Source organism: Drosophila melanogaster, chromosome 3R, assembly GCF_000001215.4.
Source record: "Drosophila melanogaster chromosome 3R".
NCBI lineage: Eukaryota > Metazoa > Arthropoda > Insecta > Diptera > Drosophilidae > Drosophila > Drosophila melanogaster.
The window spans coordinates 30,022,696-30,045,021 of NT_033777.3; the positions used below are offsets into that span (position 1 = coordinate 30,022,696).

General features: G+C 47.0%; 8 protein-coding genes, 1 long non-coding RNA gene and 1 other non-coding gene across 20 annotated transcripts; 5 read left to right on the top strand and 5 right to left on the bottom strand.

The window, feature by feature from the left end:
* The first annotated feature begins 146 nt into the window (after positions 1-146).
* Axn (Axin) lies at positions 147-12,616 on the top strand. Of its 7 annotated transcripts, none has more exons than NM_170457.3 (13): positions 147-1,145; positions 1,732-1,927; positions 2,771-2,844; positions 8,069-8,351; positions 8,417-8,649; positions 8,728-9,417; positions 9,979-10,116; positions 10,236-10,332; positions 10,390-10,521; positions 10,586-10,844; positions 10,904-11,048; positions 11,110-11,430; positions 11,493-12,616. In NM_170457.3, exons 4-13 carry the CDS (start codon positions 8,256-8,258, stop codon positions 11,617-11,619), a joined length of 2,238 nt encoding a protein of 745 aa, NP_733336.1. In that variant the 5' UTR covers positions 147-1,145; positions 1,732-1,927; positions 2,771-2,844; positions 8,069-8,255; the 3' UTR covers positions 11,620-12,616. The 7 variants fall into 7 exon arrangements, with proteins under 7 accessions (NP_733336.1, NP_733338.1, NP_001138126.1 ...); NM_170459.3 differs by having other exon boundaries at positions 11,128-11,430; positions 11,493-12,224; NM_001144654.3 differs by lacking the exon at positions 9,979-10,116.
* lncRNA:CR46111 (long non-coding RNA:CR46111) lies at positions 3,523-4,177 on the top strand. Its single transcript, NR_133482.1, has one exon. It is a non-coding gene; the product is annotated as a long non-coding RNA:CR46111 (long non-coding RNA).
* asRNA:CR44045 (antisense RNA:CR44045) lies at positions 11,845-12,212 on the bottom strand. The gene is made up of 2 exons (NR_074065.1): positions 12,111-12,212; positions 11,845-12,044 (listed from the first exon to the last, which is right to left on the bottom strand).
* On the bottom strand, positions 12,545-14,175 carry ZIPIC (Zinc-finger protein interacting with CP190). The gene has a single exon (NM_143508.2). The coding sequence runs from the start codon at positions 14,104-14,106 to the stop codon at positions 12,733-12,735; it is 1,374 nt and encodes a 457-aa protein (NP_651765.1). The 5' UTR covers positions 14,107-14,175; the 3' UTR covers positions 12,545-12,732.
* A 132-nt stretch (positions 14,176-14,307) lies between these two features.
* ocn (ocnus) lies at positions 14,308-15,035 on the bottom strand. Its single transcript, NM_079839.3, has 3 exons — positions 14,740-15,035; positions 14,561-14,685; positions 14,308-14,505 (listed from the first exon to the last, which is right to left on the bottom strand). The coding sequence occupies exons 1-3, from the start codon at positions 14,948-14,950 to the stop codon at positions 14,395-14,397; spliced, it is 447 nt and encodes a 148-aa protein (NP_524578.1). The 5' UTR covers positions 14,951-15,035; the 3' UTR covers positions 14,308-14,394.
* Positions 15,036-15,288: 253 nt separating this feature from the next.
* On the bottom strand, positions 15,289-16,033 carry janB (janus B). Its single transcript, NM_057236.5, has 4 exons — positions 15,892-16,033; positions 15,678-15,833; positions 15,496-15,620; positions 15,289-15,434 (listed from the first exon to the last, which is right to left on the bottom strand). The coding sequence occupies exons 1-4, from the start codon at positions 15,941-15,943 to the stop codon at positions 15,345-15,347; spliced, it is 423 nt and encodes a 140-aa protein (NP_476584.2). The 5' UTR covers positions 15,944-16,033; the 3' UTR covers positions 15,289-15,344.
* janA (janus A) lies at positions 15,927-16,838 on the bottom strand. 3 transcript variants are annotated; one of them, NM_206588.2, is made up of 4 exons: positions 16,778-16,838; positions 16,550-16,711; positions 16,367-16,491; positions 15,927-16,260 (listed from the first exon to the last, which is right to left on the bottom strand). In NM_206588.2, the coding sequence occupies exons 2-4, from the start codon at positions 16,689-16,691 to the stop codon at positions 16,168-16,170; spliced, it is 360 nt and encodes a 119-aa protein (NP_996311.1). In that variant the 5' UTR covers positions 16,692-16,711; positions 16,778-16,838; the 3' UTR covers positions 15,927-16,167. The 3 variants fall into 3 exon arrangements, with proteins under 3 accessions (NP_996311.1, NP_788763.1, NP_788762.1); NM_176586.4 differs by having other exon boundaries at positions 16,782-16,821; NM_176585.2 differs by lacking the exon at positions 16,778-16,838 and having other exon boundaries at positions 16,550-16,769.
* A 185-nt stretch (positions 16,839-17,023) lies between these two features.
* Positions 17,024-20,376, top strand: Sry-alpha (Serendipity alpha). 2 transcript variants are annotated; one of them, NM_001316561.1, is made up of 2 exons: positions 17,024-17,190; positions 17,244-20,376. In NM_001316561.1, the coding sequence occupies exon 2, from the start codon at positions 18,567-18,569 to the stop codon at positions 20,157-20,159; it is 1,593 nt and encodes a 530-aa protein (NP_001303490.1). In that variant the 5' UTR covers positions 17,024-17,190; positions 17,244-18,566; the 3' UTR covers positions 20,160-20,376. The 2 variants fall into 2 exon arrangements, with proteins under 2 accessions (NP_001303490.1, NP_524580.1); NM_079841.3 differs by lacking the exon at positions 17,024-17,190 and having other exon boundaries at positions 18,522-20,376.
* On the top strand, positions 17,024-20,376 carry Sry-beta (Serendipity beta). Of its 2 annotated transcripts, none has more exons than NM_001316522.1 (2): positions 17,024-17,190; positions 17,244-20,376. In NM_001316522.1, exons 1-2 carry the CDS (start codon positions 17,118-17,120, stop codon positions 18,239-18,241), a joined length of 1,071 nt encoding a protein of 356 aa, NP_001303451.1. In that variant the 5' UTR covers positions 17,024-17,117; the 3' UTR covers positions 18,242-20,376. The 2 variants fall into 2 exon arrangements, with proteins under 2 accessions (NP_001303451.1, NP_524579.1); NM_079840.3 differs by having other exon boundaries at positions 17,244-18,336.
* A 269-nt stretch (positions 20,377-20,645) lies between these two features.
* Sry-delta (Serendipity delta) lies at positions 20,646-22,191 on the top strand. The gene has a single exon (NM_079842.3). The coding sequence runs from the start codon at positions 20,784-20,786 to the stop codon at positions 22,083-22,085; it is 1,302 nt and encodes a 433-aa protein (NP_524581.1). The 5' UTR covers positions 20,646-20,783; the 3' UTR covers positions 22,086-22,191.
* Positions 22,192-22,326: the final 135 nt, after the last annotated feature.

Consider the following 22,326-nt stretch of genomic DNA (forward strand, 5'->3'; position numbering starts at 1 on the left):
TCTACCCTTCTATCATCCCTGGCGCCACCTGTAGGCCTTGTAGCGCAACATAAGTGCGGACGCGAACCACAAGGTGACCCCAAGTCGAGCTGCCACCTTTCGCAGTGTTGGCAATCCAGTTGGCATCCCCGAGGCGAGCTATCGAACCAGTTCGATTTCGAACCACGCAACTCTAGCATGTAATCGTTCGTCTCGCCGTCTAACATTTGTGTCGAACTACATTTTGTTTTGCCATTCAATAAATCTATTATTTACCACTGAATAAGCGGCGCCACGGAGCCCTAAAAGAGTGTGCGCGTTCCGGAGACTCGGCGCACAGCGGCCCGCAGCGATACGTCCATGAAAATCGAACGGCAACAGCAGCAGCACCCACAACCAGCGGAGGCAACAGCAACAAAATACACAAAATAAAGAAGCAGCAGACGGAAAAGTGCACAAATGGTGCAGAACTGAGTGGAAAGGCCACCGAGCACAGATTTCTCACAGTGCAGGAGCCCGGAGACGCCGAAATGCTCTAGAGGGCGGCGCTTCAGCACGATTTTCTCCCCGCGGAGAGCCCAAAGTTGCCAGCGGACGAGGATGACTGCTCCTGGCGAAGCATTAAGTTAAGAGACATACAGCCATTGTTTACAGCAGGCAGCTCAGACACCGGGATAGGATAGGATAGGATATGCCCTCGGGCCAGCCCACTTGAGTTGAGGAGAGCAGAGGAGAGGATCGGGATCCGTGCGCGAGGAGAGGATCTGCAGCCTTGTTTAGCATTTAGTCCGGTCATCGTGCCAGCGCCTTGTTAACCACACTCTCTTGTTTACGTTTGCTTGTTTGTTGAACTCCACAAATCGTCCTTCCATTAATTGTTAGTCACGCGTCCCTCTCGTTGAGCACACTAATCAAAATGAAAGCATCCTCGTCGATATCGAAATTGAAGTTGAAATTGAAATCGAAATTGAAAGCTAAGTTGCAATTGAAATCGAAGCGTCCAGCCGTTAAAGCTACAATCAAATTACACCCGTCCAAACCCACCTCGTCATCGCCATTGCCATCGTCACCGCCATCGAAGATTGGAGCCAGGGCCGTCAGGACTGCGCCAGGATCAGTCGTCTGCCATCCCAATTGAGTGAAGCCGAGGATACACGAATCTAAGGGTGAGTACTGCTCTTGGAATTCCCATGCACAATCCATAACTAATGCTATTACTTTCTTACGCAGTTTGTGGATTATTGGATTTGCACAACTTACTTAAGGACTAATATTAATACTTTAAGAAAGGCACAACATAAGTCTGATTAATGATCTAGTTGTATCAAGGGAAATGATTGGAATTAGACAATTTATTCACGTCTAACTAATATCTCAAATATTAATAGTAATTTGAATGATCCTTTGTAAGAAATGTGAGCATATATTTTGCAATAATAGTAACTTTATGAAATGTATATTTCATTAAATCGAAGGATGATACCTGATCATTGAAAAAGTCATTTAGAACGCCATGCAAATTCTAATCATCCAACTAAAATATTGCTCAATTAATTAGTTTGCAGCACATTTAATTTATTTCTGAGGTGTATGTGCCAATGGGATCCCATAGAAACTGTATATATCTTTTAACTTCATTAACAAATCAATTAATTAACAAAACAGTAAAACATAATTATATTATCATCCTGCATTCATATCCATAATATACAATGTTACCTATTTAACAATTTACACATCCTCTTCTTTCAGGTACTGAATGTACTGCATCAACTGTAATATAAGCTACGTAAATAGGAATTTATGCGAATAAGAGTAATTAAGTGAAGCGTGTAGTTAAACATTTCTACAAACCGGACATAAAAAGATTCAACCATCTTAAAGGACTTGCAGCGCTATGGATTGATATGTTCTCAAGCGTTGGCCATTTCTCACTTGAGTTTAATCGGTTAGTGTTCTATCACCCTTTATATTCAAAGCATTCTTTAGATTTATTTAGGCGTTTATTGGATGCACCCGTGCGCGAAATATTTTCTCCCCCACAAATCCAATATGTATGGCTTATTGAAAAAAAGGAGGCACTTGGGTGGTTGCTACTGATTGATTTAAAGTTCGCTGTGTTGAAAACTAATTCGATTTGGGCTCTGAAATGTAAATTTATTTAAGCTGAGCCAAAAATAATATTTATACAATTTTATCTCTATTAAAATACCTTCCAATTTTATCTTTGATGCAATATTTATGACTGGCATATAAAAAAGTTTTTTTGTTTAATTTATTTATGGTATTTGTATTATGTTTTGGTTTGAATGATTATTTATGAGATGCACGAGACTAAAGATTTTTCTTAAAATTATTTTCATTGTTTTGGACTTACTTTCTTGGCGAACAAAAATATACCCAATGGCCAAATCTCTTTTCTCCCAATTGATAATTGATAATATCCTTATGTATAAAGCTTGCCTATTATATATACATATTTTATATACATTTATTTATATATATGTATATTTAAAACAGAGTAAAAGTGTTCATAATTTTTTTAACTATCCCATAATGCTTGGTAAGGCTAGAAACATTAGTCTTCAGATAAAACTTTAACTTTAACATATAACATAAATTTATACCAAATGGATAACAATGGCTCTAATCTTTTTTTTTTCCAAACTCTTAACTATATGTTTACAACCTTAGTCTTTCGAACAAATATTTTAGTATTATATATTGTCTTAGCTTATTTCAAAATGATTTCAATTGATCTAATCTTTTCTTCATTTCACTATTCTTTCAGGAACAACTGGAACCATTCGGAATACCAATATCTTCCCCTGATTTCATGTTGAATTTTTTATGCAAATTACATATGTGAGTATACAACTTATTTTTACTTTGTCAATGGTTTTGAAGTTTAAGACAACTACGATTGCATGCGAGAATCTCAGAAATATAAACTAGTATGAAAAACTGATTTACATTGATATACTTAGGTCCTTTTCCATTTCTCGAAACCTAATAATCATGACATCCTGAAGGGTTTTAATAAATCCTTTTTAATTGGTTATTATTCGGAAACTACCTTTTCACTCAATTGAAAAATCCTCTTAGTGCAATAAGGATACCATGATTTCACTATTGTTTATTGGGCTGCAGCACTCTGATTAAGGAATTGAATAAGTTTCCGTTGTCTCGGAGAGGAGCAACAGTTGACCGCGCCCAAGTGCATCCTTCGGGTCCTTCGGTGTCCTTGTAATGGGCGTTGCACCTGAAAAGTAGGCGCTTCCGCGCTGAACTTTTCCGCCTGTGCTGGCAACTTTTGCCGCGCACAAAGTGCCACTATTGACCTTCGGCAATACTCGCAGCCGCAGTGAGTAGTGCCCGTGTTTCCCCCAGTTTGCCGGGCCAGACCATGCCGGCGTGGAGTCTAGACCGCCATCAGACGCCGTTCATCGGGCGGTTGGTTGAGCAATGGCGGTCTTAACCTCATTAGAAACAAACGAGGCTGCCGCCGGTCGCTCCTCCCTTCGTATTGTTTTCAAACTTATTCGAAAATAATTTCCACATTTGTGTTTAGGGGAGGAATCGGACTCCGGAGGTGGGTCTTCCATCTCAACCCTTGCCCCACCCCTCGGCTTTCAGGAAGGACTACAATGCGAACCCAACTCCGCTGCTCTGTTTATGTACAATAAGAACGGGCGGGCGTCTGGTCCTTCCTTTGCCTTGCCACTCTGGCAGTGGGCCAGGATTTGGTCTGGGCTTGGGCAGCAGGGCATAGAATGGGGGGACCAGGGTCTGGGGACTCAATCTGGACCTGCGCATATTGGTTGCACACAATGACTCCTATTCGCCTGCTGCCGTCTCGCTTGCTCCGCCGCAACCACGGACACTCTGAAAAGAACATCCTTTGTGTGCTGTTGTACAATGTACATGGAGCATCATCATGTTGGAGGTCGTCCCAGCACCGCCACTCGCACTCCTGCTCCTCCGCAGGGCAGTCCATCAACAGCTGGTCGGGATATTCAAGGGGCAGTAGTCCTCCACTAAGAAAAAATCCTCGAAATGGTTGTATTCGTTCTTAAAACACAAACATGTATAGTGAGTTTCAGAATCAAAGTGCAGTCCAGTACAGAAAGCTTAAGTTTGTTTGAGGGTCTCAGATTGTTCAATTGCTCGTAAATAAACTATTTTTAAGTGATAAAGCAACTTTTAAGCTGTATACATTCGTAACTAGCTTACCAAAAAGTAAGCCATTGTTCGTTTTTCAGTTTTACAAGTTGCGATATAGATACAATCTGGCTTATAGAACTCAAGAGCTCTAATCGTTGATTGATAATGGTGAAGTAAGAATATTTACAATTTGTATATTCCAGTATCGTGTTGAATTGATTACAACCCACTTTCTCAATCCCAAATAGTTAGGTATTGAAGTACTAGATTTTTCCCTGAGTGTCGATGTGCTCACCGATTAAGTTCGATTTCCGTACATAAACGACGTAAGCGCCATACTCGCTGTCCGCATGCAACAATTGTGAATGGAAGAGGCTGTGGGTGGGTGCGCACGATGATGAGGATCAAGCGGAGGATGCGGCAGTGGAGGACTGGCCAGGAAGCGCAACCCCGAAATGGTTTATGTACTCTGGCTGCTCGGCATGGGCGCACATACGTGGCTGGCAGGGTGAAATCTGCCATCGCTGTCAACGCTGGAGGAGGATTCGGATTCATAATCGCAGCTCGGGACGCGGGCACTCGTTCAGTTTGACTTTCCGCTTGTCAAGGCATTGTCACCGAATCCCTGTGCTCCGTGGCTCGTGGCGAGATTTGTCAACAATTAGTGGCGATAGTAATCCGAAAAGTCGCGCGGATCCGAAGTGAGCAACCTGTCGCGGCATTGTGGATGCATCAAAGGTGATTTAGTGTCATGCGTTGGGCCGCAGCATACCTGCGGTATTGAGATCCTTCGGTTGAAAGGAAACTAAGCCAAATCCTTCGAGGGCTCCTGGCACTGGGCACCTGGGCAACCGTTCGCAGGGAAACCCTGGGCAGAGCAGTAGCTGTAGCCTCCGGCATGCGACTGGATGGGAAGCCCTCATCTCACGCTAGACTTACCTGCCAATCATCGGAACTCATAACTTGAAAAGAATGGAAAGAATTATCCGGCGAGGCGTACGCAATCTAATAGGGATAGAAAAATCATCATCATCATCTGCCCTCGAGAGGGTCTGCTCATATTTCATTGTTGTTCCTCGGCTCAACATTCGCTCGCAGCAAAATCAATAAGGATTTATTTAATTATTTCATAATTTCCGTTCAACTGCATCCGCACAACAATGAAACAAACTAGTTGCTGCCAGTTGCTTCGCCGGGGGTTGAACTTTAACTCCGAGTGCCTTCAATTTGTAATCCATTCGTTTATCGGGCGAGACCATGTCTTCATGGCTTCCAAAAACAGTTTACACGATTCTCAATAGGATTGTTTTGGGCTTTAGATAGTAGCCATTCACCGGCGGCACATTTAAATAGTTTAGCAGGAGGCTGGATCAAGACATTATTATGCAAATCAAATTGAAATTAACTGCCAAATACTCCTGTCTCACTTTAACTATAGTTTTTTGTGCGAAACACCTTTCTTTTCCTGGTTTTTCCAAGATACATTCAATCAGATTGGCAAACAATGTAAAATTGGGTTTGAACAATGTCGTTATCCTTCTAAACTTTGTTTAAAACCCTTTTTCCTATCTAATTTGGATAAATAGTTCAACGAATTGGTTTAGCTTACTATTCTATAGAGTCTATCTTGGACTTGTAGATTTTTATGATATTTAATTATGATGATAAGTGATATTTATTAGGATCTTTTTTAACAAGCATGTGGTGTAGCATGGACTTTTACTTTAAAATCGTAGAGTTCCTGGTTAGATAAAACTAAACTTAGTTTAGTTTTGTACAAAAGAGCAAGATATCCTTTTATCTTTGAACTAATAATTGATCTCGCCAGTTTTAAGCATAAAATAGTTTATGAAATACGCTTAGTACGTTATGTAAGTAGAAAGAGCATGGCATTTCTTTAGTTCCAAGAACCATTGCAAGTTTTAGAATTTGGAAAAGTTGTAGCCGTTTTAAGTATTCCTTGAGTGATTGTGAAACCGCTTAGGCAACCACTCGCATCAGTCAAAGGTAATTCCCTCTTTTGGATGAATGTTCCGCAACCCGTTTCGCCATTTCTCCATTTCGCCATCGCGGTGGCCTTAAAAGGCGCCGGCAACTAACTTTCTTTGTGACCCGAGAGAAAGCAGCTACGGGGCTTTCAGTAGCAATTACGCCATTAAGGTCGAGCCGAATCTTTGATGTCGGCGATGGCACTTGTTAGTCCTGAGATGCGCGGCATGCGCTGCAAGGATGCAACGGATGCAAAAGGATGCCAGGTTGGTGAGATGGCGAAATGATGCACCAAAGAGGTGCCGATTTCCCCTGCTGTTTGGCGCTGTCTTTGTGCAGCGGATGCCTTGGCCACGGGGGAGATGTGGGCCTCAAGTGGCCGAGCCGTGGGCTGTCCTACTCCTAGAAAGCGCCGCCATCGCCAGGCCGCCTCCCGAGTCCTTCGCCGCGTTCCTTTGCGGTGCCGAGCGTTTTAATTGTGCCTTTCTTTGTTCTTTTTGCCGTAATGGAGTGCTATGCAAATGGCGTTTTGATGAATTTCCTTGGCTCTCCGCCGGCGCTATCGCTTTGTGGATGCTTGTTGGCTGTTCGCTTCCCCAGTTGTCCCGGCCCTGCCTGCCTGCCTGCTCAAAACAACGAAAACAAACAAGAGCAGCTTTCATCCCCTTTCATCGGCTCGCCGCCTGTGTATGTGAGTCCGTAAGTCATGGTTGGCAGGAAAGTGCTGCCCAGGCTCATAGCCAAACCAGAACCCAAACCCAAACCCAAACCCAAACCCTTCTGCTCTCCACTTCTCGCCAGGCTCTGCTCATGTCCTTTGTGCCATCTTGTTGTTGTGTTTGTCGCTGCTCTGTTGTTGGCGGCAAACTTATGCAGTGATGACCGATTTCAGCAGCTAAAAAGCTAGCTATATGGTTAGAAATCCTATAGATCTACATATAATAGATGTATTCCTAAAGTAAATCTGTTCTTAATCTGATAGTTAGAGAATGGAACGAAGTGGAGGTAAATAAGGGAATTAAATATTTTGAATAAATGATTAAATGATTTAGAGCTGATTCGCTACAAGATCTAGTACTTAATCATCAGCTTATATCATTATTTTAGCTTTCAAATGCGTTTCATTTGTACTTGGCCACCATTTAGATTGATTTTCAACCGGAAAAGAGCTGAACAACCAGCCCTGAGCAGTGCTCATTGCAAATGGGGAGGGAAAAGGAACAACGAAGAAAAGGGAATATTTTTGATTTACCAAAAGCGCGACGCGATGCTTACTTTCTAGTTTCCGCCTGCTCTCGAACGCGTCAGACAGCTCGAGGAATCCGGAGGCGGCCGGGGACTTTAAAGGAGCGGAGTCCTTGCCACCATCCCCGAGTTTAGCATGGGTTTATTGGGGTGTGTGCCCGAGTGGCAAGCGAGTGAGTGTGTGCGTATTTTGTGTTCAAATTTTGTACATAATGGATTATTGTCCTTTTGCCTTTCCGTTCTCCCTTTGCCATGCGCCCCGACTGCTGCATTGGTCGATAACGTCAACCAATCAAAAGCGCCCTCAAAATGGCCGCCATTCGATTCCGCTCCTCACTTTGCCGATTTGCGTGCGTCCTCCTTTGTGAAGAAAGGCGAAGGAGCCGTCGCCGCCAAGTGGTCATTCATTCTGGCTTCGCATCCGCATCCTTGAGGATTTCCCATGCCCATTACGGCTCCAATTACCAGTGCGGTTTCGATTTCGATACCTGCACCGCAAATTGCGATCCTGAGATGCAAAAGTGGGCCACTAGAGTAGTCAGTTGTGCATTCCTTAAACTTCATGCAAATACACTTTACTTACGACTTGATATACTATTGATATTATGCCTTAATCAGAACTGGAATTCCTCTTGAAGTCACACGAAGAATACATCCACTTATACAATCCTTTGTGCTTCTTTTGTTGCAGGCCTTGTCTAATTGCCTTCCAAATTCGCAAACGAGCGCATCTTCCATGTCCCAGCTATTTGTAAAATACGGGCGTTTGTGATTTGAAACCGAGAACACGTTCGTTGATCGTAACTGGTAACTTAAGCGTAATATTAGGTAAATATTTAGCAGCGATCGCTTGTCGTGGGAAGCCAATTTAGAGTGGCATGAGTGGCCATCCATCGGGAATCCGGAAACATGATGATAATGAGTGTAGTGGCCCACGACCACCAGTACCCGGAGAAGAGAGCCGTGTTAAAAAGGTGCTTAGACCAGTGGAATCATTGTACATGGAAGTCCGATATAGCATAATCATACCTTTTCTCAGATGACCGAAGGGGTAGCAGATACCTCGAAGAATTCGTCGCCATCCTACCTGAACTGGGCCCGGACGCTGAACCACCTGCTGGAGGACCGCGATGGGGTCGAGCTCTTTAAGAAGTACGTGGAGGAGGAGGCGCCCGCCTACAACGACCACCTCAACTTCTACTTCGCCTGCGAGGGCCTCAAGCAGCAGACGGATCCGGAGAAAATCAAGCAGATAATCGGAGCCATCTACAGGTGAGTGGAATGCTTAGAAGAATGCCAAATGCTCAATGGTGAAGCACTTACCTTGCCGCCCTTCCCCACTTGCTAAAGATTCTTGCGCAAGAGTCAGCTGTCCATCTCCGATGACCTGCGCGCCCAGATCAAGGCCATCAAGACGAATCCCGAGATCCCGCTCAGCCCACACATATTCGATCCCATGCAGCGCCATGTGGAGGTCACCATCCGCGACAACATCTACCCCACGTTTCTCTGCTCCGAGATGTACATCCTCTACATCCAGCAGATGTCCGCCCAGCAGGAGCGCTGCACCAGCAGCGGCGCCACGGGATCGGGAAGTGCCGGGAGTAGTGGCAGCGGCGGCAGCAGCCTAGCGGGTGCCTGTGCCCTGCCACCGACCACCGCGTCCGGCAAGCAGCAGCTCCCGCAGCTGGTGCCGCCCGGTGCCTTCATCAACCTGCCGGTGAGCAGCGTGAGCGGGCCGCCAGCTGGCACGTGCAGTGCCAGCGGCAGTGTGTACGGTCCCTCGACTTCGGCCAGCTCCAGCGGCTCAATAAGCGCCACCGACACACTGCCCCGCAGCTCCACGCTGCCCACGCTGCACGAGGACTCGGTGCTGTCGCTCTGCGACGACTTCGAGAAGGTGCAGATGCAGGAGGGCGGCGGATCCCTCGGCTCTGGATCTGTGGGCGCGGGTGCGCGAGCGCCCGACTACCCGATTCGCCTCACGCGGGACCTACTAATAGCAACTCAGAAAAGAAGACTGGAAATCCGACCTCCTGGGTAAGTCAGCTCAGCTCTCTTTTGCCCACTCTAACCGTTGGTGGATAACAAAACTTAGGCTACGTTGTATATAAGCTAGTATATAACGAAATCGAGCAAGTCATAGTTAAACTTTCTTTAGAAGATCCTCAAATAGAATATAGAAACCACACGAGATCCACCTTACTCTTATGTTTATGTTTAAGTTCTTTATTGTTAATGATGATTTTCTGTGATTAACTCCTAATTTGTTATATTTGTTTCTTTTATTTTTTACATATGTACATGAACTCTCACAAAAACACGCACGCCAAAAACACGAACCCACCCGCATACTATATACTATATACTATATACCACCCACCACACTCATTGGACCTTCAAACACCACCCGCATATGCATTGTACATATGATTACCTCTACACCACTGACTCGATGAATATACACTGCGTTTTCCTTATTTGTTTGAACATTTTTGTTTGTGGATCTTGACGAATCCCCCACCCACATACACACGATCATACAATTGGGCGCCATTGCATGGAAACTGTGTGTTCCTGGTCCGATCTGCATGCGAGTAGTGCCCACGGTTACGTGTACAATCCAAGCACTACCAACACCTCCTATGTGCCGAATTCGCGGGTTGATTCGGAGAGGGCCAGCGTTAGCTCCGGCGGGCGCACCGACTCCGACACCATGTCGATCTCCAGCTGTTCCATGTGAGTAGGAGCGCCAGTAGAGAAGCCGTCTCCCTAAAGATCCAATTGGGATGAATACCTGACACGCGGAACGAGGAGACCAATTCACAGCTTGACTGACTAACGATTCCTCGTTTCAGGGACGGTCGCCCGTACATCCAACGCAGACACAGCTCCACGGAGAGCAAGGCGATCCGCCAGAGCGCGATGGCAAACAAGGAGACCAACACCTTTCAGGTAAAAGGAGAAACGATCATCGATGGACTGATCTCCATCAATTAGTTTGATTCACAGGTGATACCTCGCACACAACGACTACATTCGAACGAGCACAGACCACTGAAGGAAGAGGAGCTGGTGTCCTTGCTGATACCCAAGTTGGAGGAAGTGAAGCGAAAGCGAGACCTGGAGGAAAGAGCTCGCGAGGTAAGTTTAGGATATGAATAGGTTAAAAGCACCAAACACCACACTATGCTAAATTTCCAAACAGAGAAATCCCGGTGCTGCTCTGCTTACCAACGAAAGATCCAGTGCCAGCGATCGAGCCTTCGCCGAGGCGATACGAGAGAAGTTTGCACTGGACGAAGACAACGACCAAGACATTCTGGACCAGCATGTGTCGCGGGTGTGGAAGGACCAAACGCCGCACCGCTCGCCGGGAACGATGTCGCCCTGCCCACCCATACCGTCGCGCCGACGTACAGCCACCCACGATTCCGGAATGGTCAGCGATGGCGCCATGAGTCTAAGTAAGCCTAACAGAACGATTAAGGGAATAACAATTTTCTAAACCAAAATCCACCCACAGGCGGACACTCAATGAAGCACTCAAAGTCCATGCCGGATCACAGTTCCTGCTCGAGGAAGTTGACAAACAAATGGCCTTCCATGAACACAGACAGTGGCATTAGCATGTTCTCGGCCGACACTGTTACCAAGTACAAAGATGCGAGGTAGGTCAAATTGGCTTCAATACTAACCCCACCACCCACTAACCAAACAAATCCGCTAAAGTTCTCGATCTGGCTCTAGCACGGCCTCGAAACTGGAGGAGGCGAAACGAAGACTGGAAGACGAGCCGCGGCGCTCTCGTCGATACGCCCAACCGCCGATGCAGCACCTGTCGCAACAGCCACTGGCCTCCTTCAGCAGCAGCAGCAGTGGCGGCAGCATCAGCCTGCCACACCAGCCACCGCCTCTGCCGGCCAAGCCGCCGGAGACGATCGTGGTGTTCTCGTTCTGCGAGGAGCCAGTGCCGTACAGGATAAAAATACCCGGTACTCAGCCAACCCTGCGTCAGTTTAAGGACTATCTGCCCAGAAGAGGTCACTTTAGGTAAAATCTACTTATACACTCGACGAACTCAATGCTTACTAACTAATTTGTGGCATCCATAGGTTCTTCTTCAAGACGCACTGCGAGGACCCGGACAGTCCAGTGATTCAGGAAGAGATTGTTAACGACTCCGACATACTGCCGCTATTCGGAGACAAAGCGATGGGTCTTGTCAAGCCATCCGATTAATATTAAGCATTTAGCGTAGATTTTGTATTAAGGCAAATCGTGAGTGTGGCTTGGTGCACTGATGCACTCGGCAAGATACGAATACGATAACGAACGCACCAAGTGTACGCATCTTAGAGCTAGCAACTGGAGAAGCTATTTCCGACAAATCAAAAGCTATATATGTACGGGCGACCGGCTTTTGTAAGCATCACAAACTACTCTCTGCGGGGGCAATGTATTTTTCTGTACAACAAAAACTGATCTATTCACCAGCCACCCAAACAAAGGTGGTGGTTGGTTCTACGTTTGTAAATCCATAACGAGAATATTCGGAGCTATTGGTAGGAGAGAACGATCCTCTTTATGTTCACACCTTGGCGGCCGTACGTTCAGAGTCCGAAAAGCGTTTCAGTCCCGCAGCCAGGGACTGAGATCTTTAGGAACTACTGCACAAAATCACATTATTAGGAAGATTTATGGGTTTACCTCGATTGGGATTTGTTTGTTACCTTTTACTAACTACGGACTGCCTGCAATAAATTTTGTTAATATTTTTGTAATGTGCATTTTATGATGATGATATGATGATATTAACAAAGTTCTATTCAACTCGACAAAAAATCAAAAGATAATCTGTTTTATTTTTGTATATCTATAGCACAGCATACACACTTAACTTTATGTATTTATACAATGTATTGTAATTGCGTCAATTGCATCTACCGATCTACCATTAGGCACATTTCATTTGGGGCTCGATCAGTCCAGCAGCGACCAATACTGGAATACAATGGGTGGGTGGTTTATTGGCCCTTGGCCGGAACGGACGAGGTCGATCGATTGATTTATTCAAATAAGTTAATGCATACACACACACTTACTATACATATTTTTTTAAGAAAACTGAAATAACCGCAGAAATATGCAAGTAACGGATAAATTTATTATATCAAACATATTTTATTTGTGAGCAAAATGCATATAGATTTAATAAAAAAGTACATGGATAGAACGTAATGATCCAAATGATTTCGCTTGCATTCGGTTGGGTGGTGATCACGATGATGGTCGATGATGGGTTGGGCCTTACACAATATATAATTATCTATTATATATATTCAATATAGTGGGCTAAACTGGCGTGCAGTCGTCTCTCTGAACGTGGGCATCATAGTTCTGCTCGTTGATGAAAGTATGCGTGCACTTGGAGCAGTGGAAGCGGCGATGGCGGTTGGTTCCGGGACTCTCGTGCTCCCGCAGATGGGCCTTCATGTTGTACATCTGGGAGAAGCGCTTGTTGCACACCGGGCAGGCGAAGGGCTTGTCCCCCGTGTGGGATCGCATGTGCCGCTCCAAGTGAGCCTTGGTCCGGGTCTTGAAGCCGCACACCTGGCACTCCAGCCGTTTGGTCTCGCTGTCGTGGATCATCTTGTGCTTGTACAGGGCCACCTTGTGAACGAATCGCTTGGAGCAGACATCGCACTGGTATGGCGTTTCGCCGGAGTGCCAGGCCATGTGGTGCTTCAGCCGGAACTTGCGGCTAAAGCGTTCCGGGCACACTGGGCAGGCGAACTGCTTCACGGGCTCGTGGTTCTGCAGGTGCCCTATGAACCCGGAGTACGATTGCAGCGTCTTGCCGCACTGATCACAGACGTAGCCGGGAAAGTGCTCGCGTTTCGTGTGGACATTGTAAGCGCGCCGGCTGCTGAACTTCTCCGGGCAGCTGGGGCATTGTATGTTGACCGTGTATTCGCCGGAGCTTTCGTTGTCCTGCTCCTGGTCCTCGCCATCGGATATTATGTACTCTATTGCGCCGTCCAGATGTTCGTCAAAGTCACTCATGGTATCTTCCTTAAAAAAGTCTTCCTCCTGGGCCTCTTGCTTGTCATGTGGCAACAGATCCTCCTCCTCTATCTCGTGGGCCACCTCCTCTATCTCGTGGGCCACCTCCTCTACCTCGTGGGCTTCCTCTTCGTTAATGATAATCTCGTTGTCGATATCTAGCTCTAAGTCTACGGAGTGGAACTCATCCTCCTCCTCTGATTGTTTGATAATGAAGGTGTGCTCCTCTTCGGCCACTTCCTCCACGATGCCGGCGGGACCGACCAGGGTGACGGTGGTGCCCACGCTCTCCAGTTCCTGCTCCTCCTCGTCCTGTTGCTGTGCCTCCTCAATATTCCCATCGAATTTGCTTATGGTGGTCTCTCGGTCGAGATCGTCCTCTTTGTAGGAGGTCTGCTTGTGGTCCTTGGACATGTAGGGACTGTGGATCAGTTCCAGGATCTCCCCTCGCAGCTTGCGCGCTATTTGTATGGACTTGTGGTATCTGGCGAGCTTCTCGCAGCACTTCTTGCAGATCGTCGACGATTCCTCCGTGAGGACGTAATTCGTGCCCCGGGTGCACTGCAGTACCAGTTCGCTGATCAGCACCGGCGGATGTCCGACGGTATCGGTGTGAATGTCCTTCGGTACGCGTACCGAGAATTGACAAATGCAGCAATTCATATTTGATTGAAATTTATTTACACTTTCGGGGCAGTGTGACCGTGCCCTGAAGAAGGCTCCGATTGCACAGCTATCGGTTATCGACGATGTGATCTGGTTCAATTTCCAAATTTGAACTTTGGCTGCTAACCAACAAAGCAGATCTGAAACTCAAAATCAAAAGCTGAAAATTTGTAACACCCAGCGAAAAAACAAATCGATATGTAGCCATGTATTTACTAATTTTTTGTTGTATTATAAATTGCCAACAGGGCAGTTAGGAAAAATAAAACAAGCTTTCAAACGCCTTCACTGATACGCGTTCAGATTCTTTTTGGGCAAGATGATGTTGTAATGCTGGAATTTGGTCCAAGACAGCAGTATGTCCTTCGTCCTGCCGTGCGGCGCCTCCCCAAAAGTCTGCAGGCAGTCTCTTTAGTAATCAGGTTGATCGTAGCCAACTTCATCCACTTACCTTGCAGCACCCGTAAATTTTCATTACTTTCTTGTCCTCCTTGTTGCTGATGAACCCTCCACCCAGGCATTTGGCGCAAATTCCAATTTTGTCCATCTCCTTTTGGATTTCCTCAAAGATTTCCTCTGGCGACAGAACGATTAGAACACGTATTAGCTATACTGATTATTAGAACTAACCGTGGTCCTTGGAGGCGGATCCTCTTACAATGGTCCTGCCGAACCTAGTTAAACCGTGCATGTGAATCATCATCAAAAGGTACTTGTTCTTGCCTTTAGAAAGCTGAACTCTAGGAACATTTATCAAAAGGGCGTTTACGCGCGAAGAACTTTGCCTTCGAAGGGGCTTCAACAATTGTGAAACAGGTGCCAAAAGATTCAAGGTTTTCATTTTGGAAAAATTTTAGGAAAACGCACTGGAATTTAGATGAAATATTCCGAAAAGAAACTGGTATGAACGGTAGCAAGGCTCCAGCTAGACTGATTTTGTCAGAAGCCTTCCGGTCGTATGCTAAATTCAAGACTGACACGAAAATCGGAGCACATGTGATCATTCAAAAAGTACTAAGCCCTTGTATCTTGTGAAAGAAATTTTTGTATGAACTAAACTATAAATGCAAAATTACTCTTCTTTCTACTCTCTCCAGAAATGGAAATATCAACCATATTCCGCCAATTACAATCGCCTGTTCGATTACCCCTTAATAATATTGAAAGAGCGCTACTTTTATATTCTATTTTCTTTTTATTAGTACTGAATTTCCATTTTCGAAATTTATGCAACTTTATTGTTTAACGGTTATCTTAAAGTCCTTATAAGTGGTCCACGCTTGAAGTATATTCCTTGTCCTTGTGTGATCAGCACCGCCGAAAGTCTAGGGAGACCCATCAAGAACCATTAGCCGGTGCTTCAAGGACCAAGGATCCTCTACTTACCCTGGAGGTGCCATAGATCTTAATTTTTTTATTTTCTGCCTCGTTGAGAATCCTTCCACCACCGAGGATTTTGGCACATATGCCCTCGGGTTCCAGCTCCTCCAAAATCGAGTCGAAGACCGCCACTGAAAGAAGGATTTGTAAGACTGCTCAAGGTTAAGCGTCCAGCAGTGGAAACTCACAGTGATTGTCAACATCGGCGCCACGGACAATAACTCTTCCATACTTCGTGAAGCCATGCGTATGAATATTCACCAACAAATAACGATTCTGACCCTTGGTTATCTTGACCCGGGGAACGCCTACCAAACTTATCAAATCGGTTGAGTAACATTTTTCTAAAACCAAGTATATTAGGGCTTGTAAATCTTAATATTGAATATTCCTAAGCCTTACGAAACGGAGAAACAATATGAGGAAGCAGACGCAATGACTTGAACATTTTCATTTTATTTAACCAAAGGAAAAGAAACGAAATTTGTGTACAAACTGATTAATTTAGATCCGAAAAGGTTTAGTGCGAGCAGTTGCAAAGCTACAGACTAACTGCCTTTCAGAGCATTTCTCAATTTTAAATGCCATTTCCAATAAAATCATGGCACACAGGATCAAAGCCAATGGTATAAATTCATGTCAGTGTGCTTATGTGGAGTCTTCTCTCGTTGATTGCAGCTAATATCCCTCATCGGAGATTTCGATCGTGTAGTCCGGGTATTTGGTGGCCAGGATGCGTTTGGTCTGCGCGTGATCAGCTTTTCCAAAGCCCTTAAATAGAAAGACTTGATTAGAACTCCAGAAAATTTTTCAAGTAGTTAGATACATCAGTCCATCCACTGCCCAGCGACCCCTTTACTCAAGGGAATAGACCCACCTGCGAGTATCCGTAGACCTTCAAGTACTTCTTCTCGGGATTGTGTTCAATGCGACCGCCGCCAGGACACTCGGCCCGCAGCCCCAGTTTTTTAAAGACCTCCTCCTCGCGCTCGAAGATGTCGGCTGTGGGACAGTAACCAAGCTAAGTGGGCACTTGATGGGTGATGAGGATCCGACTTACCATGCCATGTGCAGTCCGCAAATCCGCGGATCACCGCCTTTGAAGCATCTCCTCCATCGAAGACATTGATCATGACATACTTGAAGATGCCCTCTGGACTGATGTGCACCAGTGGCACGCCGGCAAGTGCTTCCTCGGACATTTTGTGAATCAGTCGTAGTCCTTTGGAAAGCAGTTGGAGGCGATTCATTGTGGAAAAGTGTTTGAAAACAGAATTTAATGTCTTACCAACCGGCAAATTTTCCAAAAACGCTGCTTTAGTCCAGCAATGTGACCAGATACTTTTATTCTCGTTCACCTTATGTATCGATACTATTAAAATTATAATATTCAGTTATTTCTTTAGTACATTTGGGAAAACGTTTTTTGTACTACTCAGTATATTTTAGTAATAATTAATAAACTCAAAAAGAAAACGTTGTTATCAGTGACAGCAAATTTATCGATTACGCCGACAGCACGCAGTCGATACTATCGGCACTATCGGCACAGCTCTGGCGTTCACAACAAAATATACACAAATTAAATTGTTTAAGCCGAATTTTCGATTGGATTCCACGGCGACTAGATGAGCTCCACGCGTCCGTTTTGCTTCGTTTGCGGCAAGGAGAAGTCCGTGGGGGTGTTCCAGCTGATAGAAGGTAACGTTCGCTTACGCCGCACTCGAAAGTCCTGATAGCCGACTTTTTCACAGGCTGCATTGTGCCAGGAACCTTTAAGCCCATCAAGGATATACTGAAATACTTCGAGAAGATCATAAACCAGCGGCTGGAGCTCCTGCCCAACTCGGCCGCCTGCCGGGACTGCCTGGAGTACCTCTTCAACTACGACAGGCTGGTGAGGAATCTCAGCCAAGTGCAGCGCCAGATTGCGGACGCACTGCTCGGCTGCAGGCAGGTGGAGGGCAAGGCGGAGACCAAGCAACAGGCGGCAAAGAGGGCCCGCGTCCAGGTGCCGGCCTTCAAGATCGTCCAGGCCACCGCCCTCAAGGAGCCCGAAAGGCAGCCGGGCGAGGAGGATGAGTGCGAGGAATTCATGAAGGAGGAGATGCTGGACGAGGAGTTCCAGTTCAGCGAGCCGGACGACAGCATGCCGTCGTCGGAGGAGGAGTTCTTCACCGAGACCACCGAGATACCCTGCCATATCTGCGGCGAGATGTTTTCCAGCCAGGAGGTGCTCGAGCGGCACATCAAGGCGGACACCTGCCAGAAGAGCGAGCAGGCCACCTGCAACGTGTGTGGCTTGAAAGTGAAGGACGACGAGGTACTCGATCTGCATATGAACTTGCACGAGGGCAAAACAGAACTTGAATGCCGCTACTGCGACAAAAAGTTCTCGCACAAGCGGAACGTCCTGCGCCACATGGAGGTGCACTGGGACAAGAAGAAGTACCAGTGCGACAAGTGCGGCGAACGCTTCTCGCTCTCCTGGCTGATGTACAACCATCTGATGCGCCACGACGCCGAGGAGAACGCCCTGATCTGCGAGGTGTGCCACCAGCAGTTCAAGACCAAGCGCACCTACAAGCACCACTTGCGCACCCACCAGACGGACCGGCCGCGCTACCCCTGCCCCGACTGCGAGAAATCGTTCGTGGACAAGTACACCCTGAAGGTGCACAAGCGGGTCCACCAGCCGGTCGAGAAGCCAGAGTCGGCGGAGGCCAAGGAAGCCACCGTCACGTTCTTTTAGGGTAGTCCTTTGCTAGATTAATCTAAGAAGCCCAGCTCATGGGTGCATTAGCGCGCGTATGTATCATAAAATTAAATCTAAACAATTATTGACGGAAAGTACCAGTTCTTTGCCGTTCTTCGCCCATTTTCCAGGAACCCCAGTAGGTAAAGTAGCGGATTTCGCGAATTTTCGCGGGTATGGCAATAAAACAGGCAGATGTTTTTTAATCCCCAAAATAGGTCCTTTCTACCTGTGCGCTTGGCAAAGTATATAAAGGTGTTGCGTCGTCCGCCAGAACTTAGTTGAACATTTCTGTTTCCCGGAGCACATCTGATAGAACAGCATGGAACAGCTATTGGCCCAATTACACACTTGCAGTGAGCTGATTGCAGAGGGCTACAGCAGCACCGGCAACATTGGCTGGCTGAACGAGTTCTGCGCCACTTTCCTGGACTTCGCCAGCGATCTGAAGGCTAGGCTGCCGGAGGTGGCGCCCAGTGGCGCAAACCTTGATGTGGAGACCATCTTCCTGTGCCTCACCCAGGTGGTAACCTGCATCACCCACCTAGAGCGGACCATCAGCATGGAGGCACCGCATATGACCAGGCAGCACTTCCTCGACCGCTTGGACTGGTGCTTGCGGCGACTGCTCGTCTCCTTGACGCAACTGGAAGGCAACGTGACCCCAGTCAAGAACCTAGAGGATCACTCCTTCGTTGAGCTCATGGACCTGGCTCTGGACCACTTGGATGACTACATGGAGAAGCTGGCCCAGCAGAGAAACAACTCGCTGCACATTCTAGAAGAGAGCTTCACGGAAGACACCTACCAGCTGGCCAGCATAGTTAATCACATCGTTCGCCACGCCCTGGCCTTTGCCAATGTGGCCATTCATTCGGACAAGAAGGCTTTGACGGCTTTGTGCGAGACCTTGCTCGCCGAATGTGCCACTTTCCACGAGGAGGCGGGCGAGCCCAACAGTGGTCATCGGAAGCTGGAGGCCCTCTCCCTGGAACGTGCCCTCTATGCCCTGGAATCCTTTCTCAATGAGGCGCTGCTGCACTTGCTGTTCGTCAGTCTGATAGATCTGGAAAACGCTTCGGTGGAGAAGCTAAAGGATGCACTGCAAAGGGATCCTGCGGGAGCTCAGGAGCTAATCTCCGCATTCGACACGAACATGGATCGCATTCAGCAGATTGGGGTTCTGGCCATAGCCTTCTCGCAGGACATCAAAACGAAGACGATTGTCAGGAGCTGCCTGGCCTCACTGGAATCCCTGGATGCGTGCATTGTGCCCGCTCTCCAGCTGCCAGAGTCCACTTCATCCGCACACCACGCGGAGGTCTTGCAGGAGCATTTTAACCAGGAGCTGCTGATCTTTAGGAACGTCATCCACGAAATCATCGATAGCTGCTCCCTGATCAACAACTACCTGGACATGCTGGGCGAGAGGATCCACGTACAGGACAAAAGCCATCTGAAGCTGATTGTCCAGAGGGGCGGAGTGGTGGTGGATCACTTTCGGCTGCCCGTCAATTACTCGGGACTCAGTGAAGATGGCAAGCGGGTGCACAAGGACCTCATTCTGATCCTGCGCGAGTGCCAGGCCGTGGTCAACCTGGACGTCCCAGTGGATCCCAAGCGCATCGTGAAGCGCCTTAAGATACTGTACTCCGTGCTGGCCAAGCTGAGGGACTTGATATGCAGGGATAATCTGGAGCCCGATTCCTCAGTTGCTTCCGAAGCTCAAGTGCCCTCAAGTGCAACCCGAACTTTTGTGCGGAGCAGTCGATCCTTTGGCAAACGGCATCGATCCTTTGTAAAACAAACCGGAAATTGCTCAGTTTTCGGGCCACAGGACTCACTTGCTGAATCCGGACACAGCGAAAGCGATCTTATTAGTTTCCAAATCACTGAGATTCTTAGGTTAGATTGAGTGGGGCGAGCCATATTCTAAATACGCGGGCTTATCTGTATGAGATTTTTTTTAATACTTCATTGGCTTGAAGTGCTTAATTAAGATTAAACATATCCTTACAAAGATTCTAATTAGCTACCTAAGTCAATTGTGTTCTTTACACTTATGTAATTACTTCATTAAGTTGAAGCCATTCGCATAATTTATATAAAATACAATTAAAACATACCATTATAAAAAAATTATATAATTCAATTCAATTTTTTCAGGGAATCAATAAATTAAATGCTACTCGTTTTCATAACTAAAGAAACCAACACCACCATAATAATCAACAACAAATTATGTATTTATGCAAATTGAATATCCGTTTGCAATATTGAGCAAACACATATTTTTATTATTCAACTCATATATTTCAGTTTTCACACCCTGTTCCATTCCCACCGTTCCGTTCCTGGCATCAATCGGCATCGTTCGCCAGCCCTGGTGGGCATTATGCCATGGTTGCATTTCACGCATTTTAGTATAGCTTCCGATATTCATCATTTTGCCAACTCTATTAAATTTCATACACAATTTAAAAGATTGTAAACAAACGCCGCACGAAACGGAATCGCTAAAAGGACCATCGTCGGCGCAATGGATACTTGCTTCTTCTGCGGCGCCGTCGATCTGAGCGACACGGGCTCCTCCAGCTCCATGCGCTACGAGACGCTGTCGGCCAAGGTGCCGTCGTCGCAGAAAACAGTGTCCCTGGTGCTCACCCACCTGGCCAACTGCATCCAGACGCAGCTGGACCTGAAGCCCGGCGCCCGGCTGTGCCCGCGCTGCTTTCAGGAGCTCTCCGACTACGACACGATCATGGTGAACCTGATGACCACCCAGAAGAGGCTGACGACCCAGCTAAAGGGCGCTCTAAAGTCCGAGTTCGAGGTGCCGGAGTCCGGCGAGGACATACTCGTGGAGGAGGTGGAGATACCCCAAAGCGATGTCGAGACAGACGCCGATGCCGAGGCGGACGCCCTGTTCGTGGAGCTGGTCAAGGATCAGGAGGAGTCCGACACGGAGATAAAGAGAGAGTTCGTGGACGAGGAGGAGGAGGAGGACGACGACGACGACGACGAGTTCATCTGCGAGGACGTGGATGTGGGCGACTCCGAGGCCCTGTATGGCAAGTCCTCCGATGGCGAGGACAGGCCGACGAAGAAGCGCGTCAAGCAGGAGTGCACTACCTGCGGCAAGGTGTACAACTCCTGGTATCAACTGCAGAAGCACATCAGCGAGGAGCACTCCAAGCAGCCCAACCACATCTGCCCCATCTGCGGGGTGATCCGGCGCGACGAGGAGTACTTGGAGCTGCACATGAATCTGCACGAGGGCAAGACGGAAAAGCAATGCCGCTACTGCCCCAAGAGCTTCTCGCGCCCGGTGAACACCCTGCGCCACATGCGCATGCACTGGGACAAGAAGAAGTACCAGTGCGAGAAGTGCGGCCTGAGGTTCTCCCAGGACAACCTACTCTACAACCACCGGCTGCGCCACGAGGCTGAGGAGAACCCCATCATATGCAGCATCTGCAATGTGTCGTTCAAGTCGCGCAAGACCTTCAACCATCACACGCTCATTCACAAGGAGAACCGCCCAAGACACTACTGCTCCGTCTGCCCCAAGTCCTTCACCGAGCGCTACACCCTCAAGATGCACATGAAGACCCACGAGGGCGACGTCGTTTACGGGGTTCGCGAGGAGGCGCCCGCCGACGAGCAGCAGGTGGTGGAGGAGCTGCATGTGGACGTCGACGAATCGGAGGCGGCCGTCACCGTCATCATGTCCGACAACGATGAGAACAGCGGCTTCTGTCTCATTTGCAATACCAACTTCGAGAACAAGAAGGAGCTCGAACACCACTTGCAATTTGATCACGACGTGGTCTTGAAATAAGCTACATTGCCTACAATAAGTAATTGTTTATCTTTCCCTAGTGTATTTCCTCCTCTTTGTACTTGATTATTGTAGATTCCTACAAAATATAATTTACTGGTATTTCAATTACTGCGTTTCATTTAGACAGAAGCATTTCCGATAATAATTGTACACTGTTCTGTAAAAATAATTGCGAATATATATATGATTTCATATAAACAACCTCTTTCAATACTAAGGGGGAAAAATGTAAAATATA